The 19,745-nt window shown below is 41.8% G+C and overlaps 1 protein-coding gene across 13 annotated transcripts in view; it reads right to left on the reverse strand.

Annotated features, from left to right (window-relative positions):
* RCBTB2 (RCC1 and BTB domain containing protein 2) overlaps positions 1-19,233 on the reverse strand; it is a 42,517-nt gene extending 23,284 nt beyond the window's left edge. For 2 of the 13 annotated variants that reach the window (XM_010810700.4, XM_005213626.5), the window contains exon 1: positions 19,122-19,233. Coding sequence is in view for 9 of the 13 variants with exons in the window: in XM_005213617.5 (XP_005213674.3) it covers positions 5,126-5,176; positions 6,642-6,719; positions 7,376-7,468; positions 18,765-19,106 (564 nt within the window). In the remaining 4 variants the exon portion in view is untranslated. Of the gene's footprint in view, positions 1-5,125; positions 5,177-5,486; positions 5,570-6,641; positions 6,720-7,375; positions 7,469-10,442; positions 12,723-12,760; positions 12,928-18,764 lie in introns of those variants that run through there. The other 11 variants (XM_059892027.1, XM_005213620.5, XM_005213617.5 and 8 more) reach the window with 11 other exon arrangements.
* Positions 19,234-19,745: the final 512 nt, after the last annotated feature.

Below are 19,745 nucleotides of genomic sequence, written 5' to 3' on the forward strand. Positions count from 1 at the left end.
GGTCACCCTCATGACCTCCTCTTAACTAAATGATTTACATATGCAGTGACCCCATTTCCAAATAAGGTCACCTTCCAGAATAATGAGGTGTCTTAGTTCCTTTGGGCTGCTAAACCAAAATATCATAGAATGAGTGGCTTATAAACAACAAAAATTTGTATTTTACTGTTCTGGAGACTGGGAAGTCCAAGATCAAGGCACCGGCATGACTGTGTTCTGATGAAAGTGCCCTTCCTAGTTCAGAGCCCGTGTATTCTATGTCCCCATGTGGTGGAAGGGACTGGGGGTCTCTCTGGAGCCCCTTTTATAAAGCACTGATTCCATTCATGAGGTTTCGCCCCTCATGACTTAAGCAACTTCTAAAGGCCCCACCTTCTAATATTAAAACCATTACCTTTGAGGGTTAGGATTTTAGCATATGAATTTGGGGGGGATAAAATCAAACCCAGCACAGCACCCATTAAGGTTACAAGCAGCCACACTCCCATAAGAGCATTCAATGTGGACATGATGAAGCTTCCTTAAAGAGAGCTTTTACATATTTGCTATGTGGTAAGTCATTTCAGTCATGTCCAACACTGTGTGAGCCCATGGACTGTGGTCCTCCAGGCTCCTTTGTCCATGGGATTCTCCAGGCAAGAATACTGGAGTGGGTTGTCACGTCCTTCTCTACTTGTTATACTGGAAATATATACACTTACACACTTTTCAACTTCCAAAAATGCTTAAGATTACAGTAAAATTACATAATGGCCAACAGGGCTATCAAATGGCATTTCCCTCAATAATCACCATGTCCTGTGCTGTGCTTAGTCGCTCAATCACGTCTGACTCTTTGCGACCCTATGGACTATAGCCCACCAGGCTTCTCTGTCCATGGGGATTCTCCAGGCAAGAATACTGGAGTGGGTTGCCAGGCCCTCCTCCAAGAGATTTTCCTAACCCAGGGATCAAACCCAGTCTCCCTCATTGCAGGCAGATTCTTTACTGTCTGAGTCACCAGGGAGGCCCAAGAATACTGGAGTGGGTAGCCTATCCCTTCTCCAGGGGAACTTCCTGATCCAGGAATCGAACGAGGGTCTCCTGCATTGCAGGAGGATTCTTTACCAGCTGAGCCACCCAGGAAGCCCCAATAATCACCATACTCTACCTTTAAAGGAATAAAGAATTTTCTAAGGCCTGTCTTTTCCATCAGATATTAAGTCCATCTTACCAGATATATCTTCTAGTAGAGAGAAGATCAGACTAGCTAAAGGAGTCAGGGGAAATTAACTTATTTATTATAAGGACTTGGCTCACAAGATTATGGAGGTGCAGAAGTCCTACATCTGCATTTGCAAACTGAAGACCGAGGAAAGCTGATGACATAATTCAATCTAAGTCCAAAAGCCTGAGAACCAGAGGAGACCATGATGTAAACCCCAGCCCGAGGGCAGAGGATGAAATGAGATCTCCCAGATAAATCAGTGAGGCAGGGAAAAAAGGATGAATTCTTCCTTCCTCTGCCTTCTGTTCCATTCAGGTTCTCAACACACTGGAGGAAACTCGCCTACACTGAGAAGGGCAACCCATTTACTAAGTCTGCCAATTCAAGTGCTATTCTCATCTGGAAACACCCTCACAGACACACCCAGAGATGATGTTTAACCTGGGCACGAGGGGCCCACTCAAAGTTGACACATACAGTGAGCTGTGTGAAGACACACAGTGAAGGCCATGTGAAGACAGAGGCAGAGACCAGAGTGGGACAGCTACAATCCTGGAACACCAAGGAGTGCCAGGAGCCAGCAGAAGGGGGAGGAGGCGGGAGGACTTCTTCCCTTGAGACTTCAGAGAGCGTGGTCCTGCCGACACCATGATTTCAGACTTCAAGCCCCCAGAACTGTCAGAGAATAGATTTCTTCTGTTTTAAACCACCTGAATTGTGGTGCTTTGTCAGGGCGGAAACTAATGTGAAGAAACCAACACAAAGGGGAAGCAGTTTGTCAATGCCAGCAGCATCACTCTCACGAGCGGCAGAGCCTCCCCTAGTGCCAAATCTGGCCACTGCTCCCCATTATGCCACTCAAACTGCAAGATCCTGTCCGGACAGTAATGTCTCCTATTATCTTTGGGGGCCCTGTGGCGCTAATGACAGAACCTTGTTATGTCAGCTTTGAATCTAAGCTTCTAAATTACCCACCTCATTATACTAGGACAGAATCTTATTTACTATGAGCCTCCTCTTAACTTCCTCCATTTTAATGTTTTTTCCTTTTTAAGTCTTTAATTTTCAGAAAGAACAATGTTTGGGATATGGCATGAAATATTTCATGGAGACATGCTAATGTGCTAGTTAAAGGGGTTCTTACATATTCTTGATACTCCTCATCTTCACAAGTGAAGGACACACACAGCGCTGTCCTCATTTTACCTGGGAGGAGCCTGAGGGTCAGAGGGACTAAGAAATCTTCCATATCACTAGCTTCTGAGCGGATGGACCAGATTTCTTTCCACACATCATGTGTGGCTGAGTAAAAAGTTCACATACAAAGTGACACTCCTGGCAGACCCAGTGTTTGCTCACACTTGTAGGGTCTGGGCTGCTGTGCTCAGGAAGTCTTTAGTGAACAAGGCAATGCCCACCACAGGTTGTCTTTCCAAGAATAGGACAGACAGTGACATAGAACAAGAACATAAGTAGTATACAGTGATTGACTGCTACCTCATTTTTTCCTTTCAAGCAGATTTTTGGATTTTGATTGCTACAAAATCAAGTGGTTTCTTAGATGCCTAGACAGCATATTAAAAAGCAGAGACATTACTTTGCCAACAAAGGTCCATCTAGTCAAGGCTATGGTTTTTCCAGTAGTCATGTATGGATGTGAGAGTTGGACTATAAAGAAAGCCGAGCACTGAAGAATTGATGCCTTTGAACTGTAGTGTTGGAGAAGACTCTTGAGAGTCCCTTGGACTGTAAGGAGATACAACCAATCCATCCTAAAGGATCAGTCCTGGGTGTTCATTGGAAGGACTGATGTTGAAGCTGAAACTCCAATACTTTGGCCACCTGATGCGAAGAGCTGACTCATTTGAAAAGACCCTGATGCTGCGAAAGATTGAGGACAGGAGGAGAAGGGGACGACAGAGGATGAGATGGTTGGATGGCATCACCGACTCAATGGACATGGGTTTGGGTAGACTCCGGGAGTTGGTAATGGAAAGGGAGGCCTGGCGTGCTGTGGTTCATGGGGTCGCAAAGAGCTGGACACGACTGAGCGACTGAACTGAACTGAACTAGAAGCCTAGAATCTGGCTGTCAATCCAGCCAGCTCCTTAACACTTACCTACAAATCATTAGTTCTGAGCTTTCCTCCTGGCCCACTTCTACAAAATCTATGGTACCCAACCCATAACTCTACTGACCAGTGGGATTCCGGTGTGTGGATCTGTGACATCACCTGCAGTGGTACATTTGGTAAAGAAGGCTACTGGGTGAGAGAACACTGGGTCTGATGGTATCGATGAACATTTACCAAGTATCAGATACCAAGACAAAAATACGTAGTTATTGCCTTCATGGAGCTCACAACTTAATAGACAACAAATAATTACAATATAACCTAAATACAACACAAGTGTGAATATTGCTTTTTAAATCTCTGCCAGAAGGCTGGTTGCTGGAGGTGAGTCATCAAAATTCATTTTTTTCTAATTCTATGGGGAAACTTTTTCATAGAAAACTGATGATTTCATTTATAAAATGCACTTTTTAAATATTCTTTTCTGAAGTAAATGTTTAACATCACTCTCAAGGAATTGAGCATTTTTGTTCTTTGAAGAAAAATACATTCTTCTGTCTGGCATAATCATGAGCATATATAGTTACATCAGATCAGATCAGATCAGTCGCTCAGTCGTGTCCGACTCTTTGTGACCCCATGAATCGCAGCACGCCAGGCCTCCCTGTCCATCACCAACTCCCGGAGTTCACTCAGACTCATGTCCATCAAGTCAGTGATGCCATCCAGCCATCTCATCCTCTGTCGTCCCCTTCTCCTCCTGCCCCCAATCCCTCCCAGCATCAGGGTCTTTTCCAATGAGTCAACTCTTCGCATGAGGTGGCCAAAGTACTGGAGTTTCAGCTTTAGCATCATTCCTTCCAAAGAAATCCCAGGGCTGATCTCCTTGCAGTCCAAGGGACTCTCAAGAGTCTTCTCCAACACCACACTTTAAAAGCATCAATTCTTCGGCGCTCAGCCTTCTTCACAGTCCAACTCTCACATCCATACATGACCACAGGAAAAACCATAGCCTTGACTAGACGAACCTTTGTTGGAAAAGTAATGTCTCTGCTTTTGAATATGCTATCTAGGTTGGTCATAACTTTCCTTCCAAGGAGTAAGCGTCTTTTAACTTCATGGCTGCAGTCACCATCTGTAGTGATTTTGGAGCCCAGAAAAATAAAAGTCTGACACTGTTTCCACTGTTTCCCCATCTATTTCCCATGAAGTGGTGGGACCAGATGCCATGATCTTCGTTTTCTGAATATTGAGCTTTAAGCCAACTTTTTCACTCTCCACTTTCACTTTCATCAAGAGGCTTTTGAGTTCCTCTTCACTTTCTGCCATAAGGGTGGTGTCATCTGCATATCTGAGGTTATTGATATTTCTCCCGGCAATCTTGATTCCAGTTTGTGTTTCTTCCAGTCCATACCCTGTGTGTGTATATATATACATACACACACATACTTCAGGCTGCAGCCCATAGGGTCACACAGAGTCGGACACAACTAAAGTGACCTAGCACCTATGCACGCATACACTGTATATAGTAAGAGTGTACGTAAGGATACACACACTTTAGGAGCCTCAATCACACCATGGCCAACCTGCATGACAGCAGGCATCTCTGCAGAAGGCACCCAACCACCTCTGGATCCAACTGTTAAGTTAGGGATTGGCTGAGCAGAAGCCAAGAGTGGGCAATTTAAAAAATCTGTAGGGGAAAAATACACTATGAGGGCATGAAAGCTTGACATTTACATCATTAAGATCCTGTCCCTGGAATCTGCATCCTGGCCTGGACCCTCCTTTTCCCACACAACTCACCAACACAGGTGAGAATTAACCCTAGGCCAGCTCACCTTCACTACTTTGCTCACATCCAGGTCACCTCTCTCATCTTTCACGGGCATCTGTTTGGAAAGGCAAAGTGGTGAGATTTTAATATTAGCTCAAGGAGAACATAATTAAGGAAATACATCTCCATAAAGTTAGATACCAAAATGCATTTTATTATTCCTTTGAGTGTGTGCTCTCCGTATTAACTCTGCTCCTGCATGCATACAAAGAACAAGCGAATTATGATACTTAACTATGGACAATTATTAAGTTGCCACAATGCAATTTTACAATACAGCATATAAAAACAGAATTAAGATTACATAGCAGGCATGCATAGTCAAAAAAAAAAAAAACCTTCAAAAACAACAGCAGATACCTCACCCTTTAAGGATTTCCTGGCAGCATAACACCATGTAATAAAGTAATTTCGTTGCTAATGCTGTGAGCCTGTTATTTCACCAAATCTGTTCCCAGAAAACAACAAAGAAATCTTCTATGAATATTCTGTAAGACTTTCAGGTTCTACAGACTGCTTTTCAAGCTACTCTCCTACAGAAGCTCATAAACGAGCACTTCAACTCAGCGCACAGCAGGACCACAGCTCGGGCTGCTGTCTGTGGTCCACAGTGCTGTCTTGTACACTGTGCCGGCTGTTATAATGATTTACGTCTTTTACAGCATTTTGACTATATTTTCTAAAAAGTGGAAAACAGAAAAATGAAAGTTAACGGTGGCAGTTAACATTAAGCTGTTAACACTGAAAAGATGTTTCATAAATTTAATAAAATCAACACAAGATGGAGATGGATGTGCCTGCTGAAAGATGTGAAACTTTCAACGTCAGTTGGGACACTGACCAGAGTTAAGCTGGTTGACTGTAATGTTTGGATGTGACAGAAATGAAATAAAGAATATCTGCAATGAATTAAGGATGTGTCATCCAAGATTAACTATTTTGAATTTATTATTATTTTTTTAATCTCTGGCAGTGGAGCAAACATTGTTCAACCCAGACCCTTCTGTAGGACAGCATTATCTGTGGAGGGTTTCCCTGGTGATTCAGCAGTAAAGAATTTACCAGCCAATGCAGGAGATGCGAGTTCCATCCCTGTGTCAGAAAGATCCCCTAAGGAAGGACATGGCAACCCACTCCAGGAGAACTTGCCTGGAGAATCCCATGGACAGAGGAGCCTGGTGGGCTACAGTCCATGGGGTTATAAACAGTTGGACTCAACTGAGAGACTAAACAGCATTATCTGTGGAAGTAGGGGTGGCCTCCTCCTCATCCAGCTCAAACGTCACCACCTCTGGGAACCCCTCCCTCTAACTCTCGGACAATCCCCACATTCCCTGCTGGCCCCCAGGCATTCTGCACATCCACAACAGTGAGCTGCCAGCATCTTAGCCACTACACTGTGAGCCCCACAAAGAAAGACACTATCTCACTGATCTTCCTATTGAATGACCAACAGATGTTTGACAAAGTTTCTTTTACATGACAGAAAATACATGCTCCACGGGCATGATTTTTCTAACCTTGCCACTTTTTCCATAGAGAGCATAGAGAAGGAAAAGTTCATCTTCCACATAGTCCTCCATGGTTCTGTGTAGTCCCTGAGGAAAAAGTATGTAGTAAAATCAGGATACCATGTGTCGAGTGAAACTGGATAGGTTAAAATTACTTTACTTTTAATTAATGCTTCCCTGATAGTTCAGTTAGTAAAGAATCCGCCTGCAATGCAGGAGACCCCGGTTCGATTCCTGGGTCAGGAAGATCTGCTGGAGAAGGGATAGGCTACCCACTCCAGTATTCTTGGGCTTCCCCTGTGGCTCAGCTGGTAAAGAATCCGCCTGCAACGTGGGAGACCTGGGTTCAATCCCTAGGTTGGGAAGATCCCCTGGAGAAGGGAAAGGCTACCCACTCCAGTATTCTGGCCTGCAGAGTTTCATCGACTATAAAGCCATGGGGTCGCAGAGTCAAACACGATGGAGTGACTTTCACTTTTCACTTTTCTAGTTAACAGAGAAAAGAAGCTAAGTTTCAAATATAGTGAAGGGAATTAAGTTTGGGGCATGGGCGTTAACAGCTATAAAACATAAAAATGTTTTAACTGTTGTTCTCTGATGAGAATCCTTCAGCAGAGGTATGTAAAACAATCCCAGGATAAACGTATATTCCCTAGTAGAAGATAAACATCTACCAGGGAATGAGTAGAAAATTTTCATTTCAGAGTTTACTTCCTAGAGATAAGAAAAAATAAATTTTGGACCTTGGTCAAACTTCCTCTGGGACTGGAAAGTTCCAAATCTCTGTGAAGAGCAGACTTATCAATTCTCAGCTTCACTGAAGAATATATGATTTGCTAAGTGGGGGAAAAAAAATGAATGAATGAAAAGGACAAAAGGATGAATGAACAAATGTGACTGTGTTACCTTAGACCTTAACAAAAAATCTGATAAAACAGCCGCCAAGCATGTAGCCATTGCACTGAATGTTTTTGCCTTAATTAACTGTCTCCACAATTACTACCTTTTACCACATACAAGTAACAGCAGAAGCAGCCCTGTCACAAAATATGCAGGATGTCTTGGATCTGGTTAAACTGTTACACAATTATCACTAAAAATAAATAGGAATAAATATTCCCCCTCCCCCTAAAAGCAATTTAATATAATCATGTCAAACAATGTTGACACTCTGATTCACTAGGTTGGCTTCTATTTACTCAGATAAAACCCAGAATTCAAGTGCTAACATCGGAACATCTTTCTTGAAGTTTGTTACCTACAAGCAGTTAGAGCCTAGCAATAGATAAAAGCAATCATCAAAATAAGAGTAACTCTTAAAAGTGTACTTATCGATGTTTTATATTCACTTGAGGTTACTGGTAAAATTATGTTTTCTTCAGCTGTAAAAAGGTCTCTTAGCATATACAGAATAATAAATGATACCTTCAGAATAACAGTTACTCAAACTATGGCAATAATACAAATCATTACTTCTCATGTTTGGAAAAAATACACTTGTTGAGAAAAGGATCACTTAGACTTTCCTCACTTATAAATTTATAAAATTTGATCTGGCTGCCAATATGGAAAAAATCATTTCATGTGGCAGTTATTCCTATATCATCTATCTTCTCTATTAATCTGCAAGCTCCTTCCGAGAGGGGACCATGAGCCCACACACTGTAACTAGAGAGTAGCCCCTGCTCTCTGCAACTAGAGAAAAGACTGCGCAGCAACGGAGATCCAGCACAGCCGAAGATAAATAGGTAAGTTATAACAAAATAGAAAAAAAGGGAGGGGATCATGACCCAGTCACTGCTATTACCACCACAAGACACGGCTCAGAGGAAAACATAAGATATTTGTTGAAAGCATCTTTTGAATACACCCTTTTGTTGACTGCAGACAGTCTATACTGGAGTTTCTTATCTTTTTGCCTCATCCTAACTGGAAAGATCTTTTCCATAGCTGCCCCCAGTTTATTGGAATAAAAGACAAAAAGATAGGTGAGGGAAGAGAAGACAAAGGAGAAGAGCAGAGGAAGGGAATTCAAAGGCAAAAAAAAGAAACAAGAGAAAGAAACCAGATCTAATTAGAGAACTGACTGCCTCTTGCTGGACTTCAGGACACCTTTGTTCCTAGTAGAAGGAAATCCTGCTAATATGCTGAGATCACGCCACAGTAATCCTGGGGTTTGTTTTGTTTCCCCACCACATCCCTCCACCACTGTAGATAACTAATTTCACTGGTTTCTGGTTTGCTTCTGTTTCTTTTTGCAAAATAAGTATATATATTTATGTGTTTTTATTTCCCAATTCCTCCTTATACAAAAAATAGCATACTTCACATACTCTTTTGCGATCTATTTTTTTCACCTAACAATGTATCCTGGAAAGTACTCTGTATCAGCTAATAGAAAATTTTAAATACCAGCATATCCTGGGTGCTCAAGGAAACAAAAAAATAGCTCTTCTCAGTGTCTTTGATTAATTGCAACTATCTTAACTCTTTAAAAATTGGAATGGTGTAAAACAGGCCATTCCATTTACTTGACTAATCAGGTTAAGACATAATTACATGTATGGCAGATGAAAATTACCATACTCAAAGAAATCACATTCAGTAAGATTCAATTAACACTAAATATAATATTAACTTCATTTTTGTCAGAATGCCTTTGAAGATTTAAAAATGGTTCACAATTAATTACTATTATGCAGTACTATGAAAAAAAAGTCAAGATCTGTAGCACTGTGGAAAATGGGTTTTGTTTTTCTTTTTTCTGGTCTTGTTGCATATTACAGCATCTTAGTTCTCTAATCAGGGATTGGACGCACACCCAAGGCAGTGTGTGGAGTCGCAACCACTGGACCACCAGGGAATTCCCTGGTTGGTTTTTTAACATTATTCCGATGTGATATAAATATAATAGAGAAAACTAGCTTCCCCAGTTTACACTACTTGAAGAATATAGTTTGTGGAATATATGTGCAGATTATAATCATCTCATCTTGTTATCTATTTGATTTCACCTAGCTATTATTAATAACAATGTTATAGTAATATATCAACATATACATCTTAAAATTCATTAATACACATATAAAATACCACATCAATGATGGGATAAATATGAATTCTAAATAACAGGAACAATAATAATAGTTAAAATAAATAGTTACCCAAACTATTGCCAAACACTAAGTGCCTTATCTCATTTAATCTTTATAATAGCCAAAAGAAACAGATATCATCATTGCCTCTGTTTAACAGACATATTTCAATACTTTGACCAACAGTCACCAGCCAGGCAGGGTTGGAGCCAGGATTCATTTCAATGCCCTTGATCTTGGGACTTTCCCCTGTACTGCAGGGATATTTTAAGTTTTCTTGTGTACATTACAGATGGTTTCATTTTGTACTGACTGGTTGGGAATATTCCCTCCAAAAATGTTTGTATCTGATTGTTTTAAATTTCTGGAGCCCAGTATTCAGTCATCTTTAATCCCCTTCCTTCTAGATTTTTGTGAAGTTGTATTCTAGAGTAAGGTTAATGTGACTGAAAACAGAAATACATAAATAAATTCTATTACAGAAAAATAGAAAAGAAAAGGAACATACCATCTTGCATAGAACATACCACTGGCTTCAAAAAGCCAGTATTTATCTGAGAAAAATATAGTTTAAAAATTGTATCAGTTAAATTTACTATTAGAAAGTCAGCAATTGAGGTGCTCAATTATAAAAAGAATTAATATTATAAAATATAACTTTCAGATATTATAAGTTTGGGGACAAGGCCTCAACAATATGGACACTGAAACTTACCAAAAGACACTTAAGGTTTAATCTACAGTATTTCAACACAGAAAGTGCAAGGGAAACCATCTGGAAAAGGAAAAAAGCAAACTTTTCAAATTTTGGAAGAAGGTATAGAAAATATCTTTACGATCTTAGGGCAGGGAAGGATTTCTTAACTGAGACACAAAAGCATAAACCACGAAGAAAAGACTGGTAAATTTTACCACACTAACGCTTAAAACTTTGGCATTATAAAAGACAAAATGAACAAAAGGAAAAACATGCCACAGAGTTGTAAAACATATTTTCAACATATATAACTGATAGCTGGCAAATAATTTGTATCCATAATATATAAAGAATACCCAAAAGCAGAAAAAGAAAGACAAACAATCCAATTTAGAAATGGGGAAAGGACAGAGGCAAGGCACAGAAGAAGAAATTAACAAACATATCCACAGAATGTATCATGGAAATGTAATCACAATGAGATAGAACTCACCAATCAGATCTGCAAAATTAAAGGGGATAATACACAGTGTTAGTGAGGATAAAGATCAAAAGGCACATTTTACTCATATTACTGGAAGGAATGTAAACTGGTACAATTACTTTTAGAGCAACTTAACAATATTTAGCGGAGAAGGCAATGGCACCCCACTCCAGTACTCTTGCCTGGAGAATCCATGGACGGAGGAGCCCGGTGGGCTGCAGTCCATGGGGTCGCTAAGAGTCCAACACGACTTTCACTTTTTACTTTCATGCATTGGAGAAGGAAATGGCAACCCACTCCAGTGTTCTTGCCTGGAGAATCCCAGGGACAGGGAAGCCTGGTGGGCTGCCATCTATGGGGTTGCACAGAGTCGGACACGACTGAAGCGACAGCAGCAGCAACAATATTTAGACCAGAACAGTATCTTTCAAGCTTTTTTGATACATATCTGTACCTGAAACAAAAGTTTCACAAAATAATTCTTACCCTTGCTACATGAGATACTAAGGGATATCCTCTTTCCTATTTTTTTCTATTTTACATTATTCTATTCTACCCGGGAGATAGTGAAGGGCTCCAGGAGATAGTAAAGGACAGGGAAGTCTGGCATGCTACAGTTCACAGGGTCACAAAGAGTCGGATATAGCTCAGCGACTGGACAACAGTTCTACTCCTACCCTAATTTATCCTTTTCTATTTAATTTTACAATGTTGGTTTCAGCCCACTAAGATAACTTCAAGATCATTAACAAGTCACGTCCTGGAAAACATTAGGCTAGATGAAATTCTAGAGCATATACAAAATTGTTTGCAATAGGAAAACATTAGAAATAGTGCATAGAACTGATCAACAGGCTCCATCAACAAAATTTACAAATTGTACATACTGCACAACAATTAAATTATCTAGAATCAACACAGATTAGTCTCCAAAACAATTCTGATCAAAAATCACTGTCATAGAATAATGCATATGATACACTATTTGATAAAGTTTTAAACATGCAGAAAACAATACTATTTTAATGTGTAATGGATATTGACATACCCATGGCTGGACTTTGATGGAAATGTTTTCATAACAAAGTTCAGACCAGAGGTAATGCCAAAGGCAAAATTTGCCACGTAATTCTATCAATGAATTAGTGTAATTTGGTTTTTCCAATTGACAAGAAAATCTTCAAGATTTTAAGCTTAAGTTAATCATCGGAGTATGAAGGAAGGATACAGTTACCCAACAGTAAGGAAAACAAAATTGCAGAATCAGAATAAACCACTCTAATACTGTCTTTACCATGAACATAGGAATTCAATGAAGGCTTGATACTGACAATTCATAAACCACAATTTCTTTCATCATAAGATAAAATTCTACCAACAGCACAGGAAGATATTAACTCAATAACATAGAAAAAGGAGAGTATCTTAAAACGCCAGGGAAGAAGGATCTGAAATAGGAAAAAAGTGCATTACAACGTGATTTTACTTCTGCTCTCACTCTGCTTGCAAATTTCCCCCGTTTCTGAACAGGAGGGAGCCCCAGGGCAGAGGCTGGCATTTGCACCGGGAAACTCTTCTTCACAGTGACAGTGTCATGGCAAAAGATCATCCCATATGATACCCACAATATATGCTGCTTTACTGTTTTCTCCTTATGTGTATTTTGGGATACATAACTTGGCTCATGTATTTACTGAATTACTCAAATTAAAAAGTGCCTTGTGCTTTGAAAAATAGTTTCTTATGCATTTCCTCATTTTGTTGAAATGTAATGAAAGAACAATGTTATTACGGAATTTTAACATACTGATATTTTGCCTTGCAATATAAAAAGAAATAGAAGAATAAGTACCTTTTCCAGCCAGAAGCTCCTGCTACTGACATCTGCCTTCAGAGGTTCCAAACAAGACACTCAAGAGCCAACGTTCCAAGTTTTTTAAGAGTAATTTTCGTTTTTTCCGCCACACCACATGGTATGTGGGGTCTTAGCTCCCTGACCAGGAATCAAACTTGTGGCCCCTGCAGTGGAAGCACAGAGTCCTAACCGCTAGACCACCAGCAAATTCCCATAAGAGTAACTTCCAAAACCAAATATATATCAACTTAGGTAATCTTTTGCATGACATTTCCTACTTTGGCTGTTTCTCTTAAACTTGTATAGTTCAATAATTTATTTCTAAACTATCCCTGTTTGGGACAGATAACTCCTTTCTGTACATACTGTATTTTGAGAGTTTTATCTGTACTTTTAATAATAACACAGTTAAAGATCAGTGGACAGGACGACAGTCTTTCAGTAACTGAACACAATAAACATACTCATTCCTAATCCTCTTGAAGAACAGATCAAATAATTCATTTTTCTGTACAAAGCATATAATAAGCAATCTCTACATGTTATTACTGGTAATCAGTATTATTCAGTGTTTGTTAATATGGCAATGTGTCATATTACTTGATAATACCTCTGACCTAATTAATTAAACTGATAAATGGACATTCATTTGCCTAATTCATTCAACAGATACTGATTTAGTGCCTGCAGGAGGCACTAAATTGAAAGCAAATATGTAAAAAAATAAAAATAACATGGAGCAAAAGGATATCCAGCTCATAGCTGCCTGTGTCAATATTACCCCAACCCAGTAGTAAGCATGGGCCTTAAGCACTAATAAACTAGACACATTATCTATCAGAGAATGCATTTTCCATGGGAATTGTTATTGTGCAGTTAATTAGAAGCTCCTAAATGCCGGTACCTGTTCTCTAGAAGTGATCCCAGAAGAAAAATGAAAAATAAGAAAATTATTTTTTTGCAGAGAAAGCCTCAAAGCTCAGTTGGTAAAGAATCCGCCGGCAATGCAGGAGACCCTGGTTCGATTCCTGGGTCAGGAAGATCCCCTGGAGAAGGGAAAGGCTACCCACTCCAGTATTCTGGCCTGGAGAATTCCATGGAGAAGTCCATGGGGGTCACAAAGAGTCGGACACGACTGAGAATAAGCCCAGTGTCATACATTTTCAAAATTCAACTTCACAGTATGAAATCAACTCTAAAGCTATGCTGGAGAAACTTAATATATAAAAAAGTTTTCTTGCAATACAACGCTCAACGCTTTTTCAACAAATCTGCCTATCTGGGCAACACAGCTGATGATGCTTTTATAATCAAAGAAATAGGGCATGAAGGAAAACCAATGTCTTTTAGGACACCAGCATACAGCTTACAGAATCAGTGTGTTAATGAGCTCCAGACCAAGTAAATGTCAATGGAGTAATGATGGTGCCCACCTGCATGCTTACCTGAGCCCTTAAATGGTATGTCTTCTGAAAGTTAGAAGTAATATAAAAATGTATAAATGTAATATAAGATAATTAAACATGATCCCAATTATCCCTTGCCAAAAAGAATGGTAGGCATAACTTACCTCCACTTGAATGAGGTGTCATAAACCAATGACAGTAAGATCCCTCCTATAAAACTGCCAACTAAAGTGGGTCAATTATAGACAGGATGGACAAGACTGAAAAACTAAAGGCCCAACTAAAACCAAAGCACAACTTCAAAGGGAATGGTATTGCCACATGTTTAAGATAAACAGCAAAATGACTTATGAAACACAGAAACACAGTTGCCATTTTAATGATTTCACTGTAAACAGTTTCCAAATTTCACAAAGACTGATGAAGCAGATCTTCAATCCAAAGCAAAGTTGCATTTAGTTGGAAGAGATTACCGAGCTCATCAGCATTGATCTTTTCAGAGAAGCACAGCAAAAGTGCCACTTTCAAATATGAAAAATCATCAACATTAACTATACAAATATTTTTAGATTGCAGCTCAAGATGGTAAAGAATCTGCCCACAATGCAGGAGACCTGGGTTTGATCTCTGGGTCAGGAAGACCTCCTGGAGAAGGGAATGACTACCATTCCAGTATTCTTGCTTGGAGAATACCATGGAAAGAGGAACCAGAGTCGGACACAACTGAGCAACTAACACTTTTACTTTCACACACTAGCTAAAATGAACAGGTACTTGAGACATTTGTAAATCCATTTGAAATTTAGATCCTTATAGATCTAATATAATTTTTTTAAGCCCTTTAACATGCCTATTAAAAAGCATCCTGTTAAAGATCTCTGCCCCACAATGTAACTTTAACATGGCCTTCAACAAGGCCAACAACCCTTAGCCTTGGCTCATTTCCATTTGCAATTCACACTGTTCAGTCAAATACACTCAGCATAATACAGAATATATTATAATGTGATCACAATTCATGATTTACTCACATACTATCATCCACTGGTACATGTCAGCTCAAAATGTCTTCCATGGGGACATATACATACTAGATATGAGTTCAGGTTAGATCAGCAAGGCTGAGATATATAAAAAGTACACTCCAATGTCAGATTAATGCTGAAAAAAACTATTATGTCTTAAATTCCCTGGAGACTTTCATGTTAAGATGAGCTCGCCACGTGAATCAGACAAATGTCCCTTCTGAATAATGAAAGCAAGGAGGATCCTACCAGCCTTCCATTGAAAGACACTATGAATATCCCTTTCAGAGAAGGAAATTGACCTGCTCCTTTTAAGTAAATATCCGCATTTAGGGCTGCCCTGGTGGCCCAGTGGTTAAGAATCCACTTGCCAATGCAGTGGACACAGGTTTGATCCCTGGTCCGGGAAGAGCCCACATGCCACGGGGCAACTCAGCCTGTGCGTCACAACTACTGAAGCCGGTGTGCCTAGCAAGAGAAACCACGGCCGTGAGAAGCCTGAGCACGGTAACAAAGAATAGCCCCTGCGCAACAGTGAAGACCTGTGCAGCCAAAAACAAACAAGCAAACGTATTAAAAAAAAAACAAAACCTCATTCAGCCCTCCATGTTCAGCTTTGAACAGGAGTCCCTGATGTCACACTGCAACCCTGATCATTCCATTTCATAATTCCACTCCCTTTCAAAGAGATTCTCAAATCTTTCCTGGTCAATTCTGATTTACAGGAAGTCAATTTCAGTAAACCTCAAAGGTAATAGCATCCTAGGGGCATTTTAATTTCACTTTAGCCATGTGATAAATCCAAAATTAAATATGACAAACTCCTAGAGTCATCAGCAAATCCCCTGGGTACTCTACATTTATAGTTCTAGATTAATAGCTTTTGATGTTTAAACACAGTGTCTGTAATCCACTTAAGTAAAGGACCCAAAGGGAAAAACACTTCACTTTCTAAAACTGTTCCTCTCTGTCAGCCTCTTTCTCTAAGCATCCTTTAATTATGTACTGCAATTTGGCCAGGCTTGTCTGGTTCATTGAGAAACCTCTAAGAGCAATAATTTAGTACCTTAAAGCATGACGTCATATCAGGTGACTCTTCAACACAGTTTCAAATAAAGAAAATCAATGACTACTCATACAAAACAACTTCACCTGGTCATCCATAGTCAGAGGGACATAAAGAAAACAACTGCAAAGTGCAGTAAAATGTGAAGAGAATACACATTTTTCCTCCACCCATCTGCAGTATTTGTTTGGTTCATCTTATCCATTCAAGAGCCCACTCTCTTCATCTGATGTGCTGCATTAAACTGTAAAACCATGAATATTGTGAAGTTTTTGGAAAAGATTTTTTTTCACCTATCACAAAGGACAGTTACATTAGCCACAATGGACATGCTGTGGGGTCCCATGAAATACAGAGTAGAGAATGGTGGGGAAAAAAAGTTTTCCCAGAAAGATAATTCAATTCTAAAAACCAGTTCTCCACCATGAATGTCACCTTCAGTCTATCCTTCAGACTTAGCATAACCACGCTGTTTAAAACTGCAACCCATATCTAAATTCTCACTTCCTTTTCTCTGCCCTCCTTTTTTTCATTTTTTTATAGCCCTTACAATTTTCTAGCACAATAAATAATTAAATCATTCTCTGCTAGAATTTAAGCTCCAGAGGAAAGAGATCTTTGTCTATTTTGTTCACTGACTTACTCTAAACACCTAAGACAATCTTATACAAACCAGTCACTCAGAAAATGTTTTTTGAATGAATGAATGAATTTACATTGCAGCTTCAGTATAAAATATTCTAGAGCTAAATACCAATTTCATGTGCACAGTTAACAAAATCTACTGGGACTTCCCTTCTGGTCCAGTGGCTAGGACTCCATGCTTTCAATGAAGGGGGTCCATGTTCCATCCTTGGTCAGGGAGCTACATCTCACACGCCTCCACTAAGAGATTACATTTTGCAACTAAAGATCTCACATGCAGCAACAAAGACAGACGATCCCAAGTGCCACAACCAAGACCCAGGGCAGACAAACTAATAAATAAATGTTAAAAAAAAAAAAAAAGACAGTGATAGGTGCTACAAAGCCAAATAGAGGATTAAAAAAAAAAGCCTAAGGGGATGGTGAGTGAGAGAAGTGCCTTTGTAGATGAGGTAGTCACCTTTGAAGTGATGGCAATTAATTGGGTGCCATGCAGATTTGGGTAGAACGGTTAAGTGAACTTTGAGTATGGAGAAAATGCTGAGGATGGAGGCAGATTTGGTAAGTCCAGAAACAACAGTAAGGCCTGTGCAGAATGAGTGGAGTGTGCAAGAATGTGGTATCATTACTTCTGCGTGCATGGGTGCTAAGTCCCTTCAGTCCTGTCAGACTCTGCGAACCTATGGACTGTAGCTAGCCAGGCTCCTCCTTCCATGGGATTCTCCAGGCAAGAATCCTGGAGTGGACTGCCATTTCCTTTTCCTTCCCCACCCAGAACCAGGGTCTCCTAGGTCTCCTGCACTGGCACATGGGTTCTTTACCACCAGCGCCACCTGGGAAGCCCCCTATTGCTTTTACCCACACTTAATACCGTGTATATCGCCTAACGCCCTGGAAAAGAGATTACATTTCACCTAGAGTACTCAGATTCTCTGATAGTAAATGCTTCTATTCCAGCCTCCAAATAGCTGTATCAGCACATCATATCAGATTACAAGGCACACAGCAATATTGTTAAAAATCATTCCAAGAACAGCCACAGGAGTCACGAAACTGACCTAAGTACCACTGCCCCGGAAGGTGCAAAGCCAAGTAGGAACGTAGTACTAGAAAGGTGTGAAGCTAGGAGGCTCAGTAAACATCAAACAGTGACTGTCACTTCCTAGTTAGGGGGAAAGATCTTCGTGGCAAAGCACTGTTTGAGAACTCTACTCCCTTTACTCAGCTCTGACAAAGATTAAGTCGCCAAGCGCAGTACCAGTCAGTTCTTCGACATGCGTTTTGTTACAGTCCTGGGCTCGAACTGTTCAGACATATTATGTAATTTCCCAAAGAACAAAAAGCAAAAAGTTCCCTTTGAACTCGCCTTCCAACTCAGGAAGTTCTTTCTCCACCTGGGCGGAGCACTTGGAAAGTTTTTAGCGTCTCAAAAAATCCCTGCTTCCAGGGCAAGTATCTTTCAGCTTAAAATAAAGACTGAAGGCTATTTCTCCCCACCCCCCCCCCACCCCCCCACAGCAGTTCCCAAACAGCTTGGCCTAGCTTTTAGTCAGACTTCCTGCACTATCCCTTGACCGAATGTTGAAGGCAAAGTGAGTTTAGCGCGCCGGTTCGGGCCCGGAAGCTGGGGGAAATAGAGATGTACAGGACGGGAACCCAAGATTGAGTGACGGAAACGAAAACCGCAGCTTCAAGGAGGTGCGGAGAGCGGCAAAGAAAGGCGAAGCCCCGAGGCAGTTGCCTCACCCGCGCTAGCCTAAAGAGAAAAGGCCTCCAGGCGGGTGACGAGCCCTGGCGAGACGCCACACGCGACCCTCGCGGGGCCGCGCCACTTCCGCTAGTGACTCACGCATGCGCACCTCACGCCGCCTCGGTCTGAGACCTGGGTCGGGGTACGATCCCAGGGCCGCGCGCCGTGCCACCGCCCGCGGCTGTGCGCACGCACGCCGACACCTGAGCCCCAGTACCGGGCAAGAGTGTCGACCCCGAGCCCCGCGCCCAGGCCTCGCCGGAGGACTTGCGCACGCGCAGACACGCCTAAGCAAGCGGCCCCGGGCGGGGCTCTCGCCCCAGGGGCTACTCTCACAGCTGCCGCGCCCCGAGGTCGGGCAGCGGGGGGCGGGGAGAGGTGGCTTCCCGCTGTGGGGATCTGCGAGGGGCCGGATTCGAGCCCGGCACCCCCTCCTGACTTCCTGCGCCATCCCCTCTGCCCTTACCTCAACGCAGGCCCGAACCACATCCGCTCGGCCTCCCGGGTCGCCGTTACTGCTCGGTTGGGGGACCGGCGCAACAACCAGCTGGCGCCTCCCCCAGAAGCAGCCGGGCCTCGGCGGGATGCGCCCGGATGCCCGATCGCGGAGGGAAGAGGGGGGAGCGGACCCGAGGGGAGGGGAGGGGAGGGGGCCGGGCGATGGCGCCTCGCCCCTCCTCCCCGCTGCCCCCCTGCCGCCCCCGCCCCCGCCCCCTTTCTCGCCTGTGAAAGGACCCCTAGTACTGGGCACCGGTTACCCCGCTGTGTGCACCTCTGCCCTTTTCTCAGGGATTCCCCTGTGGACACACCCCACCTTCTCCAGGCTTCTGGTCCCCAAAGTCTTGGGAATTCGGAGATGCCTGACCCGGAAGGATGAGGCGCACAAAAGATGCTGGGGCAACCTCTTGTAGAGTCCCTCTCCCCAAGCCAGTGCTGGCTTTTCGACTGGTGGTCCCTCCATTAGGGAGTTCAGATCACTTCTACACACGGTTTCCCTGCTTTCCCTTCACTGCTGTGGGGCTGAAGTCCTGTACCTTTCTAATCCAAAGGCCGAAATAATGGGTGATGGGAGCTGAGGCGGTGACGTAGG

This window comes from Bos taurus, chromosome 12 (assembly GCF_002263795.3).
Source record: "Bos taurus isolate L1 Dominette 01449 registration number 42190680 breed Hereford chromosome 12, ARS-UCD2.0, whole genome shotgun sequence".
Taxonomy (NCBI): domain Eukaryota; kingdom Metazoa; phylum Chordata; class Mammalia; order Artiodactyla; family Bovidae; genus Bos; species Bos taurus.